Here is a 22,569-nt window from a genome sequence, read left to right as displayed (position 1 = left end):
TAATATTTTGTATAGGCTTAAGTATTTTCAATAAAATAAAAGTTTTATTTCAAAATGGAAAAAACAAGTGGGCCCCTTACAACCTGGTATACATCATCAAAATAAAACTATGTTTTAAAAAATTACACAAGTGGTGCCATTTATTTATAGGAAAAAGAGTTTAAAATATAAAAAAGAGAGCGCGTTGAATTTTTTTTGCGGGTTGTTGAGTTGAACAAGTGCAATAGTGGTGCACATGAAGCTACCGTGAGGAGTGGTGCATGGAATGGAAAGAAGGGTACACGTGTTGAGTTGTGAGATGGGCAAGAGAGAAGGTTGAAGAAGCACATGTGAGTATATGAATGTATCCAAATGGAAGGTGGGGTCAACGTTTTGAATAGTGGGGACACGTGTTTGGTTTTGGGTGGTGGGCGAGGCTTTGTTCAATGTAGATATCACATACCTTGCGCCTAACGTCGCGTAGCACAATGTCGGCAACCAACTAAGGAAGTGAAATCCAATCATTTTAATTTTAATACGACAATTTTTTTAATTAAATTAGGGAAAGTCAGTATCCAGTGCTTTTCTAGTTTATCATTTCCGATTTAAATTTGAAAACAATATTTGTTTAAATAAACTGGAGTTTAAATAGTTTGAAATTAATTTCACACCATTTTAAATCAATTTGAAAATAAATGGATTTTAAGTTTTAGAAGCTATTTTAATCTTGTTATTTTTCCTCAAGACTTCACTTTCCCGTGTGATCTTCTCCCCTTTTCTTTTTCTTTTTTCTTTTTTATACAGTTTTTAGAATTACCTAACCCGAACTAATGCAATTAAAATCAAATCATTTTCAGGTTAGGTTCAATTCAACCTAATTTAACTGTATTTCATTGAATCTTAAACTTAAACCAGATTAAACTAAACTCAGTTCGAGTTACTGATACCCAGATAAAGCCTTCAATTGTATTTTCCAACAAAAGAGCGGAAAATGGAAAAATATATTAAACAAGGCAAAATAGCATTCATGTAGAAGCATGATTGGGAAAAAATTAACAAATAGTAACATTTTTTTTACAATAACCTTAACTGATTAAAAATATAATTATTTTGGTAGATTAGATTTACTTACAAATACAAAATCATTCAACAATACTTAATTCACGAAAATAACTTAAAACTTTAAGAAGAAAAGTCCGACTAACTACAACACAAAACCCTAATCAAGGGCAGAACAGAAGCCATACATGAATCACTAGAATCAAATATTTAACCTTAAAATATAAAGGTGAGGGAATAATTAAAAATACTAATGGAAAATGCATTACTTGAAACGTATTAAGAATCCTAATTAAAACTTAAACCAAATGCAAGAAACTTTGGGCAAGAAGGCGAGAAATCGCTTTCCATTCACTATTCACTAATGAAACTCAGTTGAACGAGCTACAAAATCTTGGAAATTATAGCTATAATTACCACAAAAAATGAAATACATTTGTCTACATCAGCTAACATACTTTATGGAGTGAGCAGTAAAATCCAATAAAATTGCAGAATTGACAATGTACACTTTCCTAAGTATGTCTATAGCAAGTGGGTAAAACTCTTCGCTTTTCAAGATTTTCGCCATGTCACTTTTCTTGGTCATCTTCAAAGAAAGGGGTAGAAATCAAAAGGGAAAAAGAAACAATTGGCAAGACTAGCTTTTCATCTTGCATTATAGATCTTTTCGGCTTCAGCCATTTTGTTCAAGGATGTGAATCCCAGTGTAGGGATATGTCTCATATCCGCCAAAAGACACCAAAAAGGGATCCGCAAGATCTTATTCCCATGGGTGGAAGAAAAAATTTCCACAGAATGTACAATAGCTGAAGCTGTATAAATGCAGAGGGAAATCCATCCACCAACACTTATAATCAGCCACTCAAATTCCACCAACCTGGTTACTTTATACCTGAAGAGAAGCCCTGTCTTGACGCAAACCCACCAGGTTGTGTCCTGTAAGGTTTCTCATTAGCAAAGCGTTTATCCGAGGGACCGGCACCAAGGATCCCAAGTGAGTTAGGATCAGTAATCCTGAGTCCATTACTTACGGTCCTTTGAGGTGGCGGCTGACCCTGGAATTGATTATCACTTTCAGCTCTTCTTCTTCGTTTCCATGCCTCAGATTTCCCACTATTATCAACTGGTTCTGGCGTTTGATAGGTACTCATATTTTTTAATCCTCTTTGCCTCTCCATATGCCGACGGAATGGGTTTCCATTTCTGGTAAATGAAGCAGATACCGATCCATTGCCGTGAGAAGGGCCAACACCTGCCTCATCTTGCTCCTGTCTAAGTTTGGAATATATTTGATGAAGCCTTTCCCCTGAAAGATGGGAAAAAGTGGAGACGTATTTCCACAGTCGCACAGTCATTCCTGTAAATAAGCAAACAAAATAAATCAATATGAACTAGAGACAAGAGAATCCTAAAAATGATTAACCAAAACAAATGTTGACATATCCTTTTAAGAAAATGAGCCAAACAACAAAAACAAAAGAATTCCATACACAAACAAAGCAGAAACCTTCCCAAGTGGAATGAAAACTTACTATCTTGCTTATAGGGCTCCTCTTCATGTTCCAACACAATTTGATCTATCCTTCGCCCGAGAAGTTGCAAATAGTTGCGTATTTTTGAAAGCACCTGAGCACGGAGGAATATAAATAATGCAACCATGAAAAAGAAGAGACAAACTACAAGGAAAAAAGCCAAAAGACATACCTTCTCCTTGGGAAGATTGGCACTAGTTTGCTGCAACCTGTGAAGACGTTTCAAAGTCTTCATTTCTTCGACCATTACATCTTGACACCATTCCATCCATTTCACCTCCTTAAACTGTTCATATACTTCCTCGTTGTCAGACATTTCACCCTCTTCCTTTACTATAGATTCAACCTTCTGGGGTTTTTGAAATCTTTCCTTTCTCATTTGGACATTAACAGAACCTGATTTTTTCTTTTTCTCCTGCCCACGTACCAATGAGATGATATTATCTCGCTCTTTCTTTGAAGGCTTCCGTCCGACTTTGCTATTGGCATTTTTCACACCAAGAACAGCAAGTTCCTACACAACAAAAATCAAGACACCATGGTAAGGGACAAATAGTGAAAACAGATTCAACAAATAAGGGTCCCAGAGTTAAAATAAAATAAAATTAGTACGAAGTAGATCTTAAATTGCTCTAGGGGGGATTTTAGCATGAACATGAAAAGGATCAGGGCATTACTTCAAAATTCAAATAATCTTAAACTACTGGAATACACAAAATTAGAGTTAAAAAAGATGCCAACATACGTCACGCAGCATGCCATAGAAATATGGACATCGTGAATGTAAGTCTAAAATGAAAATCAGGTGAAGGACAAATAAAGCCAACAATTCATAAATCTACTATTTACATCAGTCTGAGATGACACCCTTGTTCATTCACTTAACAAAACTACCTTCTCCCATAACTCTGTCAACTCAATATCTTGTTATGCTACAGACTATAAGCATGTATGTTACCCTCAGTTCACATTATGACCACCCAACTACTACCGGTAACTTCTCCAACTCTTCTCTTCTTGCTAGTAAAAACCTTGGTAATTGGGGATATAAGTGTGTAGCATTCAATACCAAACAAACTCATGAAGGCTAATTAACAAATTGTAGAAGAATAGGTAGCATGTAAAAGCATTAAAAAAAACAGAGAAAAAAGAAGGGATTAAAGATCCATTAGTAGAATTGTAAATTGTAAATACAGAAGAAACAAAAGGCATAATGAAATTAAAATTTAAGTAATTGCATACTTGCTCCAAAAGGGCATTAGCACGGTCTTTTAAATTTGGAGCTCGTGGTAAGAAAGTTTCATGATGTTGAAGTTCTACTGGTGCAATTTTTTTCGTGAGGCCAAGTCTTTCATCTAATCTTATCTTTTCCCAATTACCAAAACCATGGAAATATATTCCAAGAAGCAATCTAGCATCATCAACTGTAAAAAAGTAAAATAAAATTAGCAAAGCAGAAATTAAGTAAAAGGAATATATAAACACAAAATGTACAAGAGGATAAACCTACTTTGATTCCATCCACAACCTTTGGACCAGTTTGATGGTTTGAGATATGACAGAACACGAAATTGTGCAATAGGATCATCATATCGATCAATGCGCCTTGCCAGAAGTTGAAGTTGTTGGACACGGGTAAGTAGATCATTTGCCTTCACAGGGACACCAAAAAAATCCAGCAGAGGCCCCTGGATGCAATATTAAATGTGAAAAGCTTCTAAGGATTATAAGGAAAAAAGAATACTAATAACCATTTCATCCCATACTCTAGGGAACTTAATGTTATACCAACCTTCACATCTAAATTTCCAAGTTCCACTGCCTCTGTACAGCCATCAATAAAAGCATTGAAAAGTTCAACCTGTGCTCCAGTTGGAGCCGCACCAACAGCACCACCCACCTCGGCAGCAATTAAGTCAATTTGGCTCTCATTGCCATATTTCATAACCTGGTAAAGAAAATTATTTACTACCAAATAGAATAACAAAATGAAGCATACATAAGACCCATTGCACAAACACCACACACAAACTGACAAGGCATAATAGTAGAAAAGTCCAAAGAACAAAAATAAAAAGAATAGGTCATACATGAACTCAAAAGAGATGAAAATGCAACGTTTACACACCCATTTACTATTAGGACCAAAAGTGAAGTACAACAATTAACTTCATCCAACAAAAGGAGCAAGGAAGAGATTAGATGCTGGCAAGGAGTAGATCACTCCCTACTTCAACAGAAAATAAAAAACCATAAAAGAAGTATGTCATTTCTAAAACAAAAAAGAGAAATTTCATAAAGCAAACACTTTTCCAGGCCACTATCCACTTTGAGCCAGCTTTAGAGCAAGTCAAGCTTAGCCAAAGACCATAATGTGCGCACAAATGCCCATATTAGGCTTTATACAGTTGTTGAAGAATGCAAAAATATTAATTGCTTTAGTCATGTGGAAACAAATTATAATTTGATATTAAATCGTAATTGGTTAAAAAGAAAGTTTAAAATCGGTTAGTAATTTGGTGCGACCTCAAGCTTATGGCTTCATTCGTCCATGTATAAATGAAAAATTTACCAAAAATTTACCCTATATAATAGACTAAGTACAATATGAATGTTTAACTACTCTGTTTTATTTCTGCCCAACTACAAGTAAAAGTTCAAATACAGATCCTATATCACCTATTTAGCTAAACTTTTCAGGAACGGAAGTGAGAAATAGCATGAGAATGGTTGGGATGAAGACTATCAATATACTGATCTAGGAAACGCTTAGAAAGTTTCCAGTATAGGAAGATAACAAAAAAAAAATCATTAGAAGTAATAGAATCTTACAGAACGAGAAAATCGAAGAGCGTCTCTTTTAGATAAATTGCCATATGACCAACTTCTCACTTGAACACATGCTCCTTCAATCATCGGTACTGCAGGAGCAGAATAATCTGGTTTCCGACGTTTCTGAACTCGTTCAGGTGGTTCAGGTTCCTTCTTTTTTCTTTTATTAGTTTTTTCAGATGGATCAACTTCTGCATAGCTTTTTATATTTCTAGCAGAACGAGGAGCAAGAGCTTCCTAAAAGAACCAAGATAAGCCAGGTAAAGCATCAATTAAAACAGACATTACATACACATAATTCTTAGAAACTCAACAGCATTAGAGAAAATTATTTAAGAATATATCTATAAAGTACAGGTTCAAACCTCTGCTTGGAACACAGAATCAGGTTTTATCCATCGGCTCCAGAAACTCCCATCATCTTCATCATTGCAAAAATTGGCAACCTACAATTTAAAAGGTAAAGAGAATTATTAGCATTTCCTCATCATATCCAAAACTATATCTTAGCCAACCCAAAATAAAAATAACATTACCAAAATAGCAGATTAAAAAAATAAACAACAAAATTCATGGTAATCTGCACAATCTTACCTTAAAGGCACTTAATAACTCATTTCCCTGTTCCCCATCAGCTTCCTTCTCTTCAACCTTCTCTGCTCTTTCAAGAATTTCATCTATATCCATACTTAAGAGTCGTTTCTTGCTTTCTTCATCATTTCTTTCTTCCTTAAAAAGCTCCTCAGCTCCAAATCGTAAGATTGCAGACAGCTCATTCTGTCATTTCAGAAGCAAATTATTGGTATAGTAATTGTGCAATTAAGTAAAAAAAGTAAAGTATGCAGAACCTAAATCGAGTTTTAGTATCTACAAAAACGTGATATAGTATGATGAAAGTAAACTAATGTCCTTACTTTGTCAAAATAACTGCCTCCTTTTTTGGCTTCTTTCTTCTCCAATCTACCCTCTGCATTCAATTTTTGAATCACCAAGTGGTCCAGAACCTATGGAACATACTCACATGAAAAAGGACAAGAAATTATTGACCTCAAGCCAAGTCATTAAGACATTGAAGGTCTATTACGAACATTCTAGAATATATACACATATAACATACATACAAAATATAAGACGACAAAGTTAGAGAGAGAAAGGGATGAAACAAAAACAGTCACTGGATATCCAGTGACTTATAACATACCATTTTCTTCTTAGCACGTTCCAGAATATCTTCCTCAACACTTTTACTTGTCACAAATCTATATATGTTAACAACTTCTTGTTGCCCAATTCTATGAGCTCTACTCATTGCCTAAAAACATAGAAGTGACAGTAAGTACCAAATATTCTGTTGCTTAATAGTAAAATTAAATCAGCATAATACCTGCAGGTCATTTTGAGGATTCCAATCAGAATCAAATATTATAACAGTGTCGGCTGTGGCAAGGTTGATACCCAAACCTCCTGCCCGTGTTGAAAGAAGAAAGCAAAAATCATCACTACCAGGTGCATTGAAATGATCCATTGCCTGCTGTCGCAGCTCAGCTTTTGTACTGCCATCAAGCCTCTGAAATTGAAATCCTCGAAGTGACATATATTCTCCCAGTATATCCAACATCCTAACCATCTGCAATACACCTCTGACAAGTTAGTATATCATAAACTAATCCTTACAGCATATTACAATCAAACAAAAATCAAAGCAGACTAGGATGCTTACACAAGCAACATCAATAAGCTATTTATGATCTTAACATCCACCTGTTTATGAACTTTGTACAATAAGCACAGTCCTAAATCAATAGCGAAAGATTTAAGACTTCAAAGAGATCAGCAATCATCTTTGTTAACCAGAAATCAGTAAAGATCAATTAGTATTTTCATGAGCAGTGATTTTATCCTAATCAATTAAACGAATTTTTTGTTTCAGTTCATAGATTCTTAAAGGGATTTGAGATCTTAAAGGAAAATACTGATCAAAATTTTGTTTCTGTTTTCTTTAATTATTGTACAAAATCACTGGGCTGTTTTAGAATGTTTTCCACACTACTTTTCAATCTTCATCTCCAAAAACCCATACTTCATCAAACAAAAAGAAAGTACCTAACACATGCTCAGGCCAAGCCTGACCATATTTAATGGGTATCTGGTGACTGGGAAGAACCATAATATCTATTATTACATCTTGTCAATTAGTTGGGGGGTTCGGGTTGTTGAAAATTGAAATATGACCATATGCTAACAATACCAGCTAAATGAGTATGCCTAATAACACCAAGAGATCAAAAACTGAGTTTACATTATCTAGTCTACTAAAATTCATAAATTTAAGTGAATAATATTTAAAACAACTAAAGAACACATTACCATCAAGTAAATAGTATTTAAACCAACCAAAAAGTAAACTTCATTTTTAAAGGCTATAAGTAACCCTAAATAGAAACATGCAAGGATGAGTTAAAACAAGAAACAACACTACTCAAGAAAAAGTATGATGAAATATTTTTGAGCTAAAAGCTTCCAATTATACTAAGAAACACTAAGAAGCACATTCAGTATATCAGTTTTAATTTTCAAGAACAAACCTGAGAGAAAATCAAAACCCGATGCTTGGTTTCATGCAATCTAACAAGCAGCTTATCAAGTATGACAAGCTTGCCGCTGCTAAAAACAATTCTCTCTAGTTTACTGTTATCACTACTCCCCGAGTCCCCACCATAGCCATGATCAGCACTTTCAAACAAGAAGGGATGGTTGCAGCACTTCTTTAATTCCACCACAATATTTAGAAGAGAAACCTGAAAATTAGCACAAAATTATTAGTGATCATCTTTTGAAAGAAAACTCAAAAGACATAGAAATATACATTATGAAATCAAACTTCTCAAAATTGTCAGTCCAGGTGATATTCATCAGACGCAACATTTCCTATTAATATCTTCTCCCTCTAATTTAATATCACACCAAAACCGAAAAAGAAATGCAACTCTGCTTCATGATATGCACATAAATTTACCTCAATGTATTTTTTCCCCTAAATAAAAAATAATTAAATCTTAAATACCAACGACAAACCACACTATCTCTGGCTTCCTACTCTTGACAAACAAAGAAGTTTAGTTTGCAAGGTGGGAAGAAACCAAGTTTCATAGCCAATTATTGGCATTTCTATTTCAACAATCATGATGAAGGAAGCTTGCAATCCATGTAATTATGAAAACTGACTGTTAGGAACACAGAATAGAAATTTAACCTGATTCCCACGAACTCCTTTGTTCAAATTGTGAAAATTACGTTCCAAAATCCACTTATAATACCTACATGATGGAATACATTAACAGGAATTAAGAAAGTGAACTTACAAGAACATCATTTTTTCAAAAGAAAAATACTTCAGAACCTAAAATTGCACTTACTGTTTCTGAAGAGGAGACATTTCAACCCGAAGGATACGCTCAATTTTGGGAGGTAATGATTTCTCCACATCTTTGATAACTCTTCGAAGTATGTGAGGTCTCAGTTCTGTGTGAAGATTTGCAAGCTAACAAAAAATAATGTATGCACTTCAACTTACAGTTCAGAAAAAAAAAATCAATTAGTAGAGAAAAAAGCAGAGGGTATCAATAAAAACTTATACCTCATTTTCATTAAAAGAACTCAGATTCTTATAGTTTTGAACAAATTCATCTTTGCTCCTGAACTTATCAGGATCAAGGAAATGAAGCAAGGCCCTACAAAACAGGGGGGAAGGATGGGGTTGGGGAATTGTCAAACAAACCAGGAAAAACAAAGCAAATAAAATAACAGACAACATACACATAACCTAAATAGAAATCAATTTATTGGACATGTTATGCACACATCCAGGAATTCTATGTGAAAAGAAACAATCAATCAGGGATGTCTCCCAAAAATATGTATTTGTGAAAATGCATATACATACTAATTATACGTTAATGACAGAAAAAAAAACAAGACAAGAAGCACCATAAAGACTGGGGGAACATAATGTTGTAAAATGTACTTTAAATGGTTAACATCAATGATATACATATCATTCACTACATCATGCATCGAGCACCTAAGTATATCCTTACAAGAATTTCTTGGGCATCTTCACCAATAGATAGGAGGAATCTTCTATGATAAAATTTATTAGCACTTGTCCATGCAATAATATTAAGAAATCCAACATATCCACAAAAGATACAAGTTTATTTTTTCACAAGTCAAATATGAACGGAAATGTTAATGATACCATAGTTCTTCCACACTGTTCTGTAGAGGAGTACCAGTGATAAGCAACTTGTTCTTGGTGCTAAATTCCTAGGAGATTAGCATAAAAACAAACCATAAAAATTAAAACTCTACCATAAATAATTGCACAAAAATAAAATAAGAGAAATGTTACATACTGAAAGTGTCGTATACAACTGTGCCTCACTATTTTTTAGCCTATGAGCCTCATCCACCATCAGGTAACTCCATTTGATTTTGGACAGAACAGCCTTATCCTTCAAAACTACTTCATATGTCGTCAAAAGTGCATTGAATTTTAATGGCTTCCCTGGTCTTTTTTCATTATAAAATTCATACAGTTGACAAACCTGTCACAAATGAAAAACAGGAAAAAACCATATGTAAAATAAATAAAATTAAGAGATTGAAGTTATCAACATTCATTGAGTGTTACACCGTTGCAGGTAGCATACCATACAGAACTATTCGAGTCTAGGCTTTTTAAAATAGTTAATTTCAATTGAAATAAAACTATCAAAACCACATACACTATGTATTCATTCAGCTTCGCAAGAAATAACCGAGCAAAACAAAGACAAGCAAAAAGGTCCTAAAAAATGGATGCATGGTTTCTCAACACATGTTTAAGCATTGAAAGAAGTAATTAAAAAAGCTTGACAGCTTTAGCAAAATCACAACCATTAATTGCTCATAATTAGACATACAGATCTCTATTTCTTAAGCATATGTTCCACGAAACAAAGTTGTAATTTCAATATATGCAAGACAAAAAATACAATGTGCCTAACAAAATTGAAAAAATAACAATACCGGAACAAAGTTAACCATGAACATACACCTAAAAATTGAAAAGGAGCATGAGAAAAACTTCTATATCCATCAAGAGAAAAGGTGGTTCAACATTAAAAACAGTTATAATAATGAAAAACGAATATAGTCATCATCACAGTTGACAACAACTCATAACAATCACAATAACAAAGATGAAGAAAAAGGGCAAGGGCAACCATGAATTAATGTCCATATTACAAACCTAGGACGTCAATAGTCATCATGGAGACAATATAGCACGCCAGTGACATCATTAAGTCACTTTGAAATCATGGCCATCACAGCCGCTCTCCCATCAGAGTGGAGTGGTATGATTGCACTTCTGGAGTGGTTTAGGGTTCACAATCGGCAATTCAGAGGAAACCCCAAAAAATGCCCTTGCTATTTCATTTAGTGAGGGTAATTTTGAATTTTATAGTTCTTATATTTTAGCTTTAGTTAGTGCTCTCTCCCAACAGAACGCAAGCACAAGTCCTATTCCCCAACTGCCCAACCAACAATTCCACCTTCTTCCTTTCTTCGCCAGTGATCTTCATTTTCCAGCAACCAGCCAAAATCACTTTTTCTTCTTTTAATATTCTCATCCTTTCTTCATTTTTCCTTTATTTTGAAAATGAAGTCTCAACCTTTATAGCCTATATATATATATATTATGATCCCCTTTCTTTGATCTTATGCCCCCTTTCTTCGTTTTCCCTGTTGTCTTTCCTTCTTCCATTTTCTCCTTCATCACTGGCTGCAGCAATATGAATTCTTTGATTTTACACTTCTATATTCCGCCTAGCAGAATCAAGGCCATGAAAACTTTGTTTCCTTGACTTTTATATCTGTTCAAGTACTGAGTTATTATTATTAATGGTGACTAGGATTAGAACAGAAGTCATCCCGCTATACCAATTATGGGGTAGGACACTCCGCTCTATTACCAAAAATGACAACTACGTTCCAAACAAGTATTACCCACACCCTCTACCATTATAAAATCATCACAGCTAAACAAGCAAATAAAATTCAGTTAGAGCTTTCCACAGAACAACCCCAAACTAAACTACCCCCCCCCCCCCCCCCCCCCCCCCCTACATACTTTAATAATTCATTTATTCACCTAATTGTATGGTACAATACATGTTCATGAACAATGGAAAAGAACCCTGTTACCATCAGCATAAAAAAAACATAGAGATGCTGTGCATATAAGCTGGGTTAACATTTTAAGCATTAATGCAGTAACTAATTACGGACTACATCCTGCATTTATCTCACTCAGCATACATATCTGCAATCTAGTAAGACAATCCGCTGAAAATGTACTACATATCAACAGATTTAGATCTTCATTTGCACATGAACCAATATGACTCACCTCTCGACTAGCTCGAGTACCAACATATATGATAATATTCATATCAGGAAGCCACTTCCTGAATTCTTTGGCCCAATTTGATAGAGTGGAGAGCGGAACAACTACAAGAAAAGGACCATGGATTTGCTGGGCATTCTGTGTAAGGAACAAAAAAGCATGTATTATTAAATTGCAAAGGCAATTGTAATCAAATAGACAACTGATATTACACCTGTAGAAAACCAAGCATCGAGACTGACTGAACAGTTTTTCCAAGGCCCATTTCATCAGCTAAAATGACATTTGTATCATTTCTCCAACTGCAAAATGCAAGAGACAGATTTAGAACATCAAAAATTTAAAACAAAACGTGAGAGACAAACAAATACAAGCATGCATACCTGTTAACAAGAAAATTCAGACCCTCAAGTTGATAATCACGGAGCTTTCCACCCTTCAACCACTCAGGTTGTTCCTCAAGCTTCCGCAAACTTGCTAAGCATCAGAACCAAATATTAAAATCAGAATTTACATAGATAATATAGCATATGTTATTCTGTAATGTCATAATGAACAAAAACATCTACGTATGGCATTAAAATAACCAAAGAACTAATAAAAGGAAATAGGCTTCAGAAGTAAGGAAATACAAAAAAAATAGTAAACAATCAAATAACCCCCTTTAACCAACTTTCTCTAATTTAAGCCTAAGTGGTGATAAAGTGCACCATTGTTAAAGATCTTCTGATTATTGTTAAAACTACAGACACCATATAAGTTTTGCCCAGAAACAGAAAAAAAATGGGAAAAAAATCAGTTAAATTCACTAAGCAAATATAATATAATGTTAAAATTACATATTAAGAATATATGTAAAATAAATGGTGACACATAAAACAGTAAAAAAAAAATTAGACCTATATCTTGGGAATTTTCCTGACTAAACAGTTTATCTAAACGTAAACAAGTAAAAAATGAGGTTTTGCATATTTAAAAGTATGCCAATAATATACTAAGTAGAAGAAAAACCAAAAAAGTAATAATTTTCCTCACAACCATGTTTAATAGAAAAGACATTCTACTAAATAGAATTAAGCAAACCAAGACTGACAAGCTCCTAGTGATATTACCAAAACTGTCATTCACTTCTGGAACACTGGACAAATTGGTAAAATTGTTCAAAATATTGTAGGTCTTTTGATTTGCAATTTAAATTACAAATGCCTAGAACATAGAAAATAATGGTGGATAAATGACAATAACATAAATCTTCCACACCAGCAACCATGTCAAGTGCATACACAGAATTTGTGGAAAACTTCTGAATTTTATTGAGTCTACCAACCTTTACTTTTCTTACGCTGAGAATCCACCATCTTTCCTTGAACTGCTGCCATAGCAGCCTCACGAGCCTGTTTATGCCAGAACAGAAAGGTTTTAGTAAGATAAACAGATAGTGTCCAAATTATCATATAACAGTGTATATAAATCTCATCCACGTGCATGCATTACCCAGCACTTATAAACATAAATGCAACAACAAAGCCTAGTCCTGTTTCTAGTGGGTTGATATGTGAAACTCCTAAGGCTACTGCAAGTCTAAAACTCAAGCATGCAAAAAACCACAAGTTTAATCCAACTGAAGGCACAAATGCACATTCGACAGGAACATTAAAAGGAAAATCCAACATCAGAGGTCAGAAAAGGAAAACGGAAAGTTTCAATCAAATGAAAAAAAAGGGAACATCTATAGTGATCCAAATCCAACTAAATTTTTCTACAGTATCCTATGTTTTAACCAAATTATCTATTCATTTCAAGATGACGTGCCATTAAGTGGTCAATATAAAGAAGCATGGATACTTGAGCAAAACCAGCACATACAAATGTTGTCTAGTAGTACAGTTAATGTTCCCTGTATTTCTGAAGCTCCTTATTTTGGACACTGCCAGGCTAAGATAGTTTAACTTGGCTCAGTAATGGCAAATGACAAGACCATAAAAATAAAAAAAAGCAAACAGTCAAATCCGATATCCAAGGCATGAAAAAACACCAAGAACGTCTAATTGTTCACTTAGTTGTATCCCTGCCACATACTATCCCATTTTTGTAAATCAATCAAGTCCTGGTATCCATTTTGTATCATACCTAAACTACAGGTATACTCACGTTCAACAAAAAATCTCTCTTTAGCCATGCCATCGTAATTTGCACAAGCCCAAATACAAGACAGATAGTCGGATGATAACTTCCACAAGAATTACTAAACCCAAGTAATGAACTTTTCAAAACTAATATTGTAACGGGAATAGAGTGAAAAGGAGACTTACCTTATACTCGTCAATAGCATTTTGGGCAAAAGCAATATCAGTGTCCTTTTCCCTAGAGTACATTAAGAGTGACAATTTACATAGTATCAATAAAACAATAGATGTCTATTAACAGTTAAAAACAATGTCTATAAGATCTAAAAGTTTAAAGCAGTGTACAACAATTCATCTAGATCAATCCACCCTGCTTCTAACATGAAGCAAAACAATTCATAAAAAATCAATAAAAAATAAAGTACACCATTGCTAAATTTTTAGAGAAATCTACCAAGTCGCTTCAGCATAAGATAGTCCGTGCCACTTGACCAAGTATTCTGGAATAACATCGCCAGAATTATCTTTGCTGATTCTATCTGCAATTATCCTTTCCACCTAAAAATACAATAACAATTCAATTAACAATACAACACACAAACAAGAACAGAGTAATGAAAATATTGCACTTAATGAAAGCCAACCTGACTGTTCTGTTTTATAATATCTAAATCCATCTCCTTACTAACATCATTGACCTCAATCTGCATAAAGGATCAGACAAACAAAAAAATATTGAAAAACACAAATAATATCAAAGTTCGTTAACAGATAAACCATTTACTCCAAATAAATTTCCAGTTCTGCAGTAATTATATCCTGCAGCCCTATTAAATGAATCAGAGCATTTAAATTGACTGGCTGAACTAAAATATTTACCTCCTCTCTTGAGATTGACCTCCTATACCTCATGTCTTCCATTATTTTCTTTGTATAATTCAAAACCTTCTTAAAACCACTGAGCTGCAATCTCTCGTATAGACAGGATTTACATTTCAGCCAGAAAGAAATTAAAAAAATAAAAAATAAAAATAAAAAACTAAAAAATGCATGGAAGACTAAAATAACCAAACGATAGAAAGCAGGTTTATTGTGATAAAAACAGAGACAGAAAGAAGAAAGTAGTGACAGCATAATTATTATAATTCATAATAAACAATAACAATAAATATCATACGTTTTGCAGCTCCGCAAAAGATTTCCATTGACAGTGCAAATGTGATTGCCCTTTCCATTTTATCAAAAATTCCATCTCATTCCAATCAATTTCCGAATCAAACAAGTGACTCATTAAAACAGGCTCTGTCGATCGGTTATTCCTTTCGGCATCTTCAGCTGTGCCCTTTGGTTGATGCCAAAGCACCTTTTCAATGGAGTCACTATCTTCCTCATCAATTTCTTCCTGAAGAACACAAAGAATCACATAATATAAGCACATGTTAAGTCAATAGGATGCATCATAATAACAAAACTAAATAAAATCCCCACAAACAAGCCTTTCCTATATAAATAAAAATGTTATTAGATTACAAAATCCTCATTTCTAGATTAAATCACACAGATCCAGCATATTTCTATGCTGTACTCAAACAAAACTATTATCCTTGAAAAGGAGAGCTTGGAGAAATCTCAAATGTCAAAACAAATGCTACTGAAATTACCATCTTGCCACTTGGGAATAAATCCTGTCAAGCAATCGGAAAACCTCATACCTGAGGTCTCTCCACAACCACCACACCAAATGTAAGGAATAAAACAGCTGACACAAATTACTAACAAACACCAATGATCTTCCACCAAGGAAGTGGTTGTATACCACTCTATTTAGACAAAATATTCAAATTCACAAGCTTTCTTCAAACCAGTATTCATTCTCTGATTTCCCACTTAAAAATTTCACTTCCTTACCTATATCCTTAAAAAATCATCAATTTGTCTGAATGCCACATTAAAACAAGCCCAGGGTTTGAACCAATTCTTCTTAGTAAAACACCCTATAAATTTAATAATCCTACCTCTTATGCACAATATTTCAAGCCAGTATACATTCTCCAAATCCCCACTTAAAAATGTCACTTCCTTACCTATATCCCTAAAAAATTCTCAATTTTTTTTCTAAATGCCAAGTTAAAACAAGCATTGGATTTGCACCAATTCGCCTTAGTAAAACACCTTATAAAATAATCCTACCTCTTATGCACAATATTTCATTCTAAAAATAATGAAAATTAAAAGAAACAGAAAAATAATAGATAAATTCATAATCACCAGTTCATCACACATGTAATTCCATTTCCTAACTTTATTCCATATCACACTGAAACTGAGGAATAGAAATACATTATTTTCTGATTTCAACAAGAATCAATCAGACCTTCAACTTCCTACAAAACATATTAATCTGAACAAGAAATCATGCAATGCCACATCCACCCGCCCTCAAAAATGATAAAACAAACATCTTAGAAGGACAGAAGATACTAGTAACAGATACGAAAATTATTGGGATAATTTTTTTTATTTGTTTATGTATCTATTTGTAGCCAAACTCGCCTAGTGAATAAGGTTTTGTAGTTGTTGGTCTTTCCTAATTTGGAACAGTTTTATTTGGTCAGGTTCAAAATGAGAAAGGTTAAAAGTAAGAGAAAATTCTGCAGGCCTGTACAGGTTATGCAACCCATTCATGTACTGATGTACACTGCAACTTTAGTGGTATTTCACTACTTTGCAGATTAATTTCATTTAGGATTGTGCTTTTGGCTCCTCTATAGATTACTCAGATCTACTAATGGTTGTTTCAAAGGAGATGTGATTTCCATGTCTTCTTTCTAATAAATCTTGTTTTGTCGTCAAATATATGTAAAACATATCCTTGTTAAATAAACCCACAACTTCCTCAGAATACCCTGCCAAAATTATTTACTCAAATAAGAAAAAATGTGTCTAATCAGTAGTCATTTACTATGCAAGTAAAACAGCCCTTGGAATTTACATTATACGAAGTGACATGATTATTTGAGTCTTACATATATTACAATCAACATTTACGGAATTTTAGTAGATAAATAAACCACAAGACATTTACACCAAACTACAGACACCCCAAAAGAAGGAGATAGAAATCATGCTCAGATGTGTATAGTAAAGATTGTACCTTTTGGGATTTTTTCTTTTTCCCTTCATCGACTTCTTCACTTTCTTCACTTTCCACATATGATACCTTCCTAACAGTCCTACTAGATGTCCGAACCTCACTGTTGCGCATAGAAAGACCTGTTACTGAAGAAGAACGACCATTATTTTTGCGAGCATGAACACCCCGCTTTTTTGAGCTTTTGAAATCCTCATCACTGTCATTGTCAGAATCCTCAGTTGTTGACTCATTGTCCTCAAAAGATGATTTAAGTCTTCTTTGCCGACCAGATGGAGCATACGCTTTGCGATCTCTGGTAGATTTTATGCTTTGTCCAATCTTACCTCGTTGCCTTCCTTTAGGCCGTTTTGCAAAGAAAGACTCATCATCATCTGAGACAACTATATTTTCATCACTGTCATCATCTTCATCCGAGCCTTCACCTTCCCAATCTTTATCCTGTGTAACAGTTAAAGCATTTGATATTCAGAAACATCCACCAGACACATTAACTTCAAAACTAACAGTAAAGAAAAATTTAGCTTCTAATAGACTTATGCAACCCCTGACTACATAAATTGCAACAACAAGCACACATAAATTACCTTATTTCCAGCATGACCAATTGTGGCAGGCTCAAAGTCTGCATCATCAGGGTCATCTTCTGCAAGATGTTAAAATTAAAAAAATCACAGAAGTTCATCACAAATTAGAACTAGATAACAAGAGCCATATATTGGCTAATTTGAAACAGTATTCCACACTCAAGAGAATGTTTAACACACCATCTGCTTCATCCTCTTCTTCATAATCAGCGTCATCACCATCGTTATCATTATCTCCATCATCATAGTCATCTTCTTCAGCATCGTCTGAAAACCTTGAATTCCTATGCAAAGTTCTATTTGCAGTGGTTGACATCCGTTGTGGCCATGAATTTGATTCAGATGGCTTTTTCATACCCCGGTAATGCAGTGAATCACTTTGATCTTCCCCATCCTGCTCATAATACTCATCCGACAGCATCTCTTCTGCAGGAACATCTGAGAGACCTCTGGGACCTTTTCCTGCCTCCTTTTGTCCATCATCATCATCTGAGTCTAATCTTTCTGCTCTTCCATCCAATGAATTATCTTCAGACCCATCAGCATTTCTATAATCTGAACCACTTTTTGATTCCTGCCCAGATTCAGAACCATTTTGAGGGCCCATTTGCCCACAGTCCTTCCAAAAAGTTGAACCCCACCTTCCCATAGTAGCTGTTTTACTACCAGCAGTCTGCAAGTTTGAGTCTTTCACAGCATCTCCGTCATCCATTGTTGCCTCAGTTTGCAGTCTCCCGGAACCATTTGGTTCGCCTTCACTCTCATACTGTGCCTCCATGTTCATATCAAATTCTTTCTCGCTAGAAGTTGCATCAATACACTCATTACCTACTGATCTATGAGTTCTATTTGCATTCTGTCCTTGGCTTTTATCTTCCATGACACCATGTGAGACTGTATCATTTGTAAAGTTCCTGAAGAAAGCCATCCTATAACATATGACTAACCTACAATTATCTTTACTCCAGTCTCCTTACTGTAAGTGTGATTAATCATAATAAAAAAATAATATCACGTGCTCCTTCAGTTATCTTCTGACTCCACAAAACCTGAACAACAGAGAAAACGATTTATGGTCAGAAGGAACCTAATGATGGTTGGCGCAGACATAATGTAAATATAATACTGAAGAATGCAAGTTGAATTAAATAACAAAATAGAAAACCCGTATTACAACAACCCAGCATGATAAAAAGGTCCGTAGAGGAAAATAGTAGGACCAGTTTACATCTTCTGAAAGACTTTTACAAATACATGCTGATAGAACCACCAAGCATGCTTAGCTCTTAAGTAGTCAAGTTAGATTCAGGGGTTCATCCAGTGGTGACTCCATAGAGTTGCAAGTCCTTCACAGACCGCTCGTTAATTAGTGAGTTAAAAATTCACATATTATTAGTTCCAAAGATTTTCTGGCAATCAAGTAATGGGCAAATAGAAATGAAAAAGAAAACCTCGTTTCGGGTTGAATTCAAGTGGAACTTGACCAAGGTGAGGTAAATTCGATTCAAACTTCAAATTCTAGGTTAAAAACAGTCATATATGTATTATTCTAAGTTCGCGGACGAACCACATTGATCAAGGGGTGAAAGCACTGCTTCAAAACGAGTGTCTAGTGTAACGGTCAAAACTGAATACCGTTAAGACTCGTATTTAGCCAGAATCGAATTTCAACACCCTTCAATGCACAAAATGATCATCACCAAATCAAAAACAAGTTAATCTACAAACAGAAACGGTATAACCGAATCTAAAGGGAGAAAGCAACGGATCGAGAAGCAAACACCACGAAGCTCGTCGCTAAAACCCTTAAGGCTTGGAGAACGCGACCTCGCAAACAAAAAACTACCTAAATCCGAAATCAGAACCCTTATTCCGAAACCCAATCACTATGCAATGACCGAATCCATTCGTCGATGATGCAAGCAAGAGCAAGCGACTCTCACCTTTCCACCTGGTAGAGCGGAAGGGAGTTCCGGCAATTTGGTTCAAGCGGAAGGAACCGCGACGAGCGACAGTGCGACAGTGCGCAGGTTAATAATCGTGCGCACTCCTCCTCCGATAAGGACACGCCGGAAACGGAATCGCCGTCTTCGAATATCAAAGGAAAAGAAACAAAAGAAAAAGAAGAAGGGAATCGATTGGTGTTGGAGGAATCACGAGCGAGATTCGAATGATGGAGCGGCGGCGGAGAGATTCGCCGGGGCGTCCGCGGCGGGTGGTAACTTCCGATTTAGAGAGTAAAACGACAAAGCAATTGGGATTAAACGACGATGGTGTGCAGATGAAAGACGAGAGAGTCTTTTTGTTAGCCCTTTTTTTTTCCTCAGAGAGAGACACACGGAGAAAAGAAAAGGATATTAATAATAATGTGAGGGAAAAATTTGTAATTTTTTTATTATTTATTTACGCTTTTTATTTTAATTTGACTTCATGGCATACAACCAACCACATTATTCCATGTGTCAAAGCATTGCTTATTGATTGAAGGTAACGGTTGAGGTAAATCAGCCTACACTATTTATTTTAAATTAATAATTATCTTTTTATTTGTATTTATAAAATCATGAAATATTCTAAGAATAAATCTTTATTTGAATAAGAATAAGAATGTATCACCAAAAAAATTACAACAACACTTAAAATTAAAATACTTCTAAGAATTATTGTTTTTCATATATTTTAATTTATTTTTAGGTGATAATATCTAACTCAAAATACTACTAAATACATAAATCAATTCACAATATATTATTGTTATTATTATTATTATATAAATCAATTGATCTAATAGTCACCATTATAATTTGTTATCTAATAATTTTAACAAAATCAATCTACGATTTATTTTGTAATCATCAGAAATCAATATATTTTTTACTTATTACTAGCTTTTCTAAATTTTTTTTTAAGTTGTGAAATCATTTTTGTTTATCATTTTTTCTTTATTTTTAAATAAATTTTAATGTTATTTAAAATAATATATCAATAAATAAAAATAGCATTATATGATTGTAAAATTATTGTATTGTAAAAGATATCAATGAATAAAATTATCAATAAATAAAATTATAATTTTAAAAAATTAATTATAATACAATTTAGACCATTTATTGTGTCATTTAATTCTATAAAAATAAATGTACATCTTACAAATTAAAATGAGGGCTTTGATAGTAAATACAAAATTTACAATAGTTTTTCTTTTTAAATTTTCTTCCTAAAAGATCACAGGAAAAGTTATTAAAATATGTATCATAGTTATAAAGCATATTGTAAAGCTATATCATAATATTTCTTCCATTTTTAGAGAGAGATTTGGCTAGAAGATTTCACACAAAATAAACTAATTAATTTAAGAGGAAGTAGTTTTGAGATTATTCATGTAATGCATCGTATATTTGGTATTGTTGTTAAGTATTAAATATTAAAAAATAATGTATTTGTTTAGATATATATTTTGCACAAAATTGAATGAATTTTCACGATATATCTTTATATACTCAATGATAAAATGTTATAACCACTTTCTATTGATATACATAATTTTATAATAACAAACTTTTAAGATCATATAATTGTCATTGTTGAAATATATATCTCAAATTCAATTGTTTAGATATAGATAAGTGCAAAATTTGAAAATGAAATTCCAAAATATATCCTTTACATACACGAAACGATAGAGTATATGCACTTTCTATGATATTATACAAAACCTTTTAATAACAAACTATGAAAACCATATATTTCTTTATTTTATGCACCAATAAAAGAATGATAGATATTTTGCATTCTATTATGACATTAATTAATCATCGAAACAACTGATCAAATTAATGACAGTGTTCTAGCATTGATTTCACTCAATCTATAAAAAAGATGTGTACACATAATTTTCAGTCAAATTGTAATTGGTGAAATATTTAAAAAATAATTCTTAACTATCTAGTAACACTTAGTCAAACTGAAACATTGATAATGTTGTTAAGAAATTTAAAAGTTTAACATCTTTTATTTTCTATGTTTTTCTTTTATTTATATCTGATTCAATATAATTTATAAAAAAATCAGTGTGTTATTTCACTTAGATGAAGCTTTTATTTATTTTTTTTCATTTTTATCTTTAATATTAGAATAACTGCATAAAAAAGAGTATGATATTGTATTAACGTATATTAGTTCATATCTTTAATGTTAATCTAAGAAAAGGATCACTTTTAAAAATTACAAGATCACTTTAAATAAAAAAATATTACTATAAATATAAGGATAAAAATATTATTAAGCTTTAAAACAATAATATTAATAGCATGATTGTTAATGACTTTTTATCGAAGTAATAATTATAAGTTTAAAGATTGATAATAAGTCAATATTGTTTAAAATATTTGTGTCTCTTTCTCAATGTATATATTCATTTTAATTTACAATGAGACAACTTCATACTAAATTCAATTGTTAGAAAACATCAAATTATATATACTTACACCAATGTTTAATTATAATCAACTTTACATAACAATCTGTAAAGTAAAAAAAAAAACATGGTATGGAAATTAAAGACAGCTAATATTGTCTTCAAATAGGTATTTGAAAATTTTAGGTCTAGAAATAAAAAAAAAAATTGATGTGTGAAGGTCTAAAAACATGTGTTTTAAAATTTAATGAGTGTTTAGAATTATAGAATTCTATTAGTTCAAAGTATAAATAGATTTTTTATAAATGAGTTGTTTGATGAAATATGACATGTTTAGAATTAAGAGTTTTGAATTATCTTTAGCCATGATGCCATTGAAATTTTGATATATTGGATGGTTGATATTATATTGAAGTGAATAAAGTAATTGAA

General features: G+C 33.3%; 1 protein-coding gene across 1 annotated transcript; it reads right to left on the bottom strand.

Moving 5' to 3' along the window:
- Positions 1-1,357: 1,357 nt before the first annotated feature.
- LOC108337997 (protein CHROMATIN REMODELING 5) lies at positions 1,358-20,068 on the bottom strand. The gene is made up of 31 exons (XM_017574602.2): positions 19,664-20,068; positions 17,901-18,769; positions 17,721-17,779; positions 17,137-17,574; positions 15,160-15,384; positions 14,862-14,945; positions 14,627-14,686; positions 14,437-14,540; positions 14,169-14,220; positions 13,184-13,250; positions 12,240-12,333; positions 12,071-12,158; positions 11,860-11,994; positions 9,821-10,012; positions 9,664-9,731; positions 9,043-9,136; positions 8,822-8,946; positions 8,659-8,722; positions 7,991-8,203; positions 6,790-7,032; positions 6,607-6,717; positions 6,320-6,409; positions 6,000-6,182; positions 5,771-5,851; positions 5,406-5,642; positions 4,366-4,521; positions 4,084-4,261; positions 3,816-3,997; positions 2,746-3,087; positions 2,574-2,667; positions 1,358-2,398 (listed from the first exon to the last, which is right to left on the bottom strand). Exons 2-31 carry the CDS (start codon positions 18,646-18,648, stop codon positions 1,923-1,925), a joined length of 5,283 nt encoding a protein of 1,760 aa, XP_017430091.1. The 5' UTR covers positions 18,649-18,769; positions 19,664-20,068; the 3' UTR covers positions 1,358-1,922.
- Between the last annotated feature and the right edge of the window lie 2,501 nt (positions 20,069-22,569).

This window comes from Vigna angularis, chromosome 7 (genome assembly GCF_016808095.1).
Source record: "Vigna angularis cultivar LongXiaoDou No.4 chromosome 7, ASM1680809v1, whole genome shotgun sequence".
Classification (NCBI taxonomy): Eukaryota; Viridiplantae; Streptophyta; class Magnoliopsida; order Fabales; family Fabaceae; genus Vigna; species Vigna angularis.
This window is presented reverse-complemented; position numbering and strand designations above follow the sequence as displayed.

Bases quoted from the DNA above. Each gene is read 5' to 3' on its own strand.
- LOC108337997 (XM_017574602.2), bottom strand. From the start codon at position 18,648: ATGGCTTTCTTCAGGAACTTTACAAATGATACAGTCTCACATGGTGTC. The intron at 8,204-8,658 runs GTTAAATTTCTA...GCTAATTTTCAG, and splicing joins AAGGAGTTCGTGGGAATCAG to GTTTCTCTTCTAAATATTGT. The intron at 5,852-5,999 runs GTAAGATTGTGC...TTTAAATTGTAG, and splicing joins AGTTATTAAGTGCCTTTAAG to GTTGCCAATTTTTGCAATGA.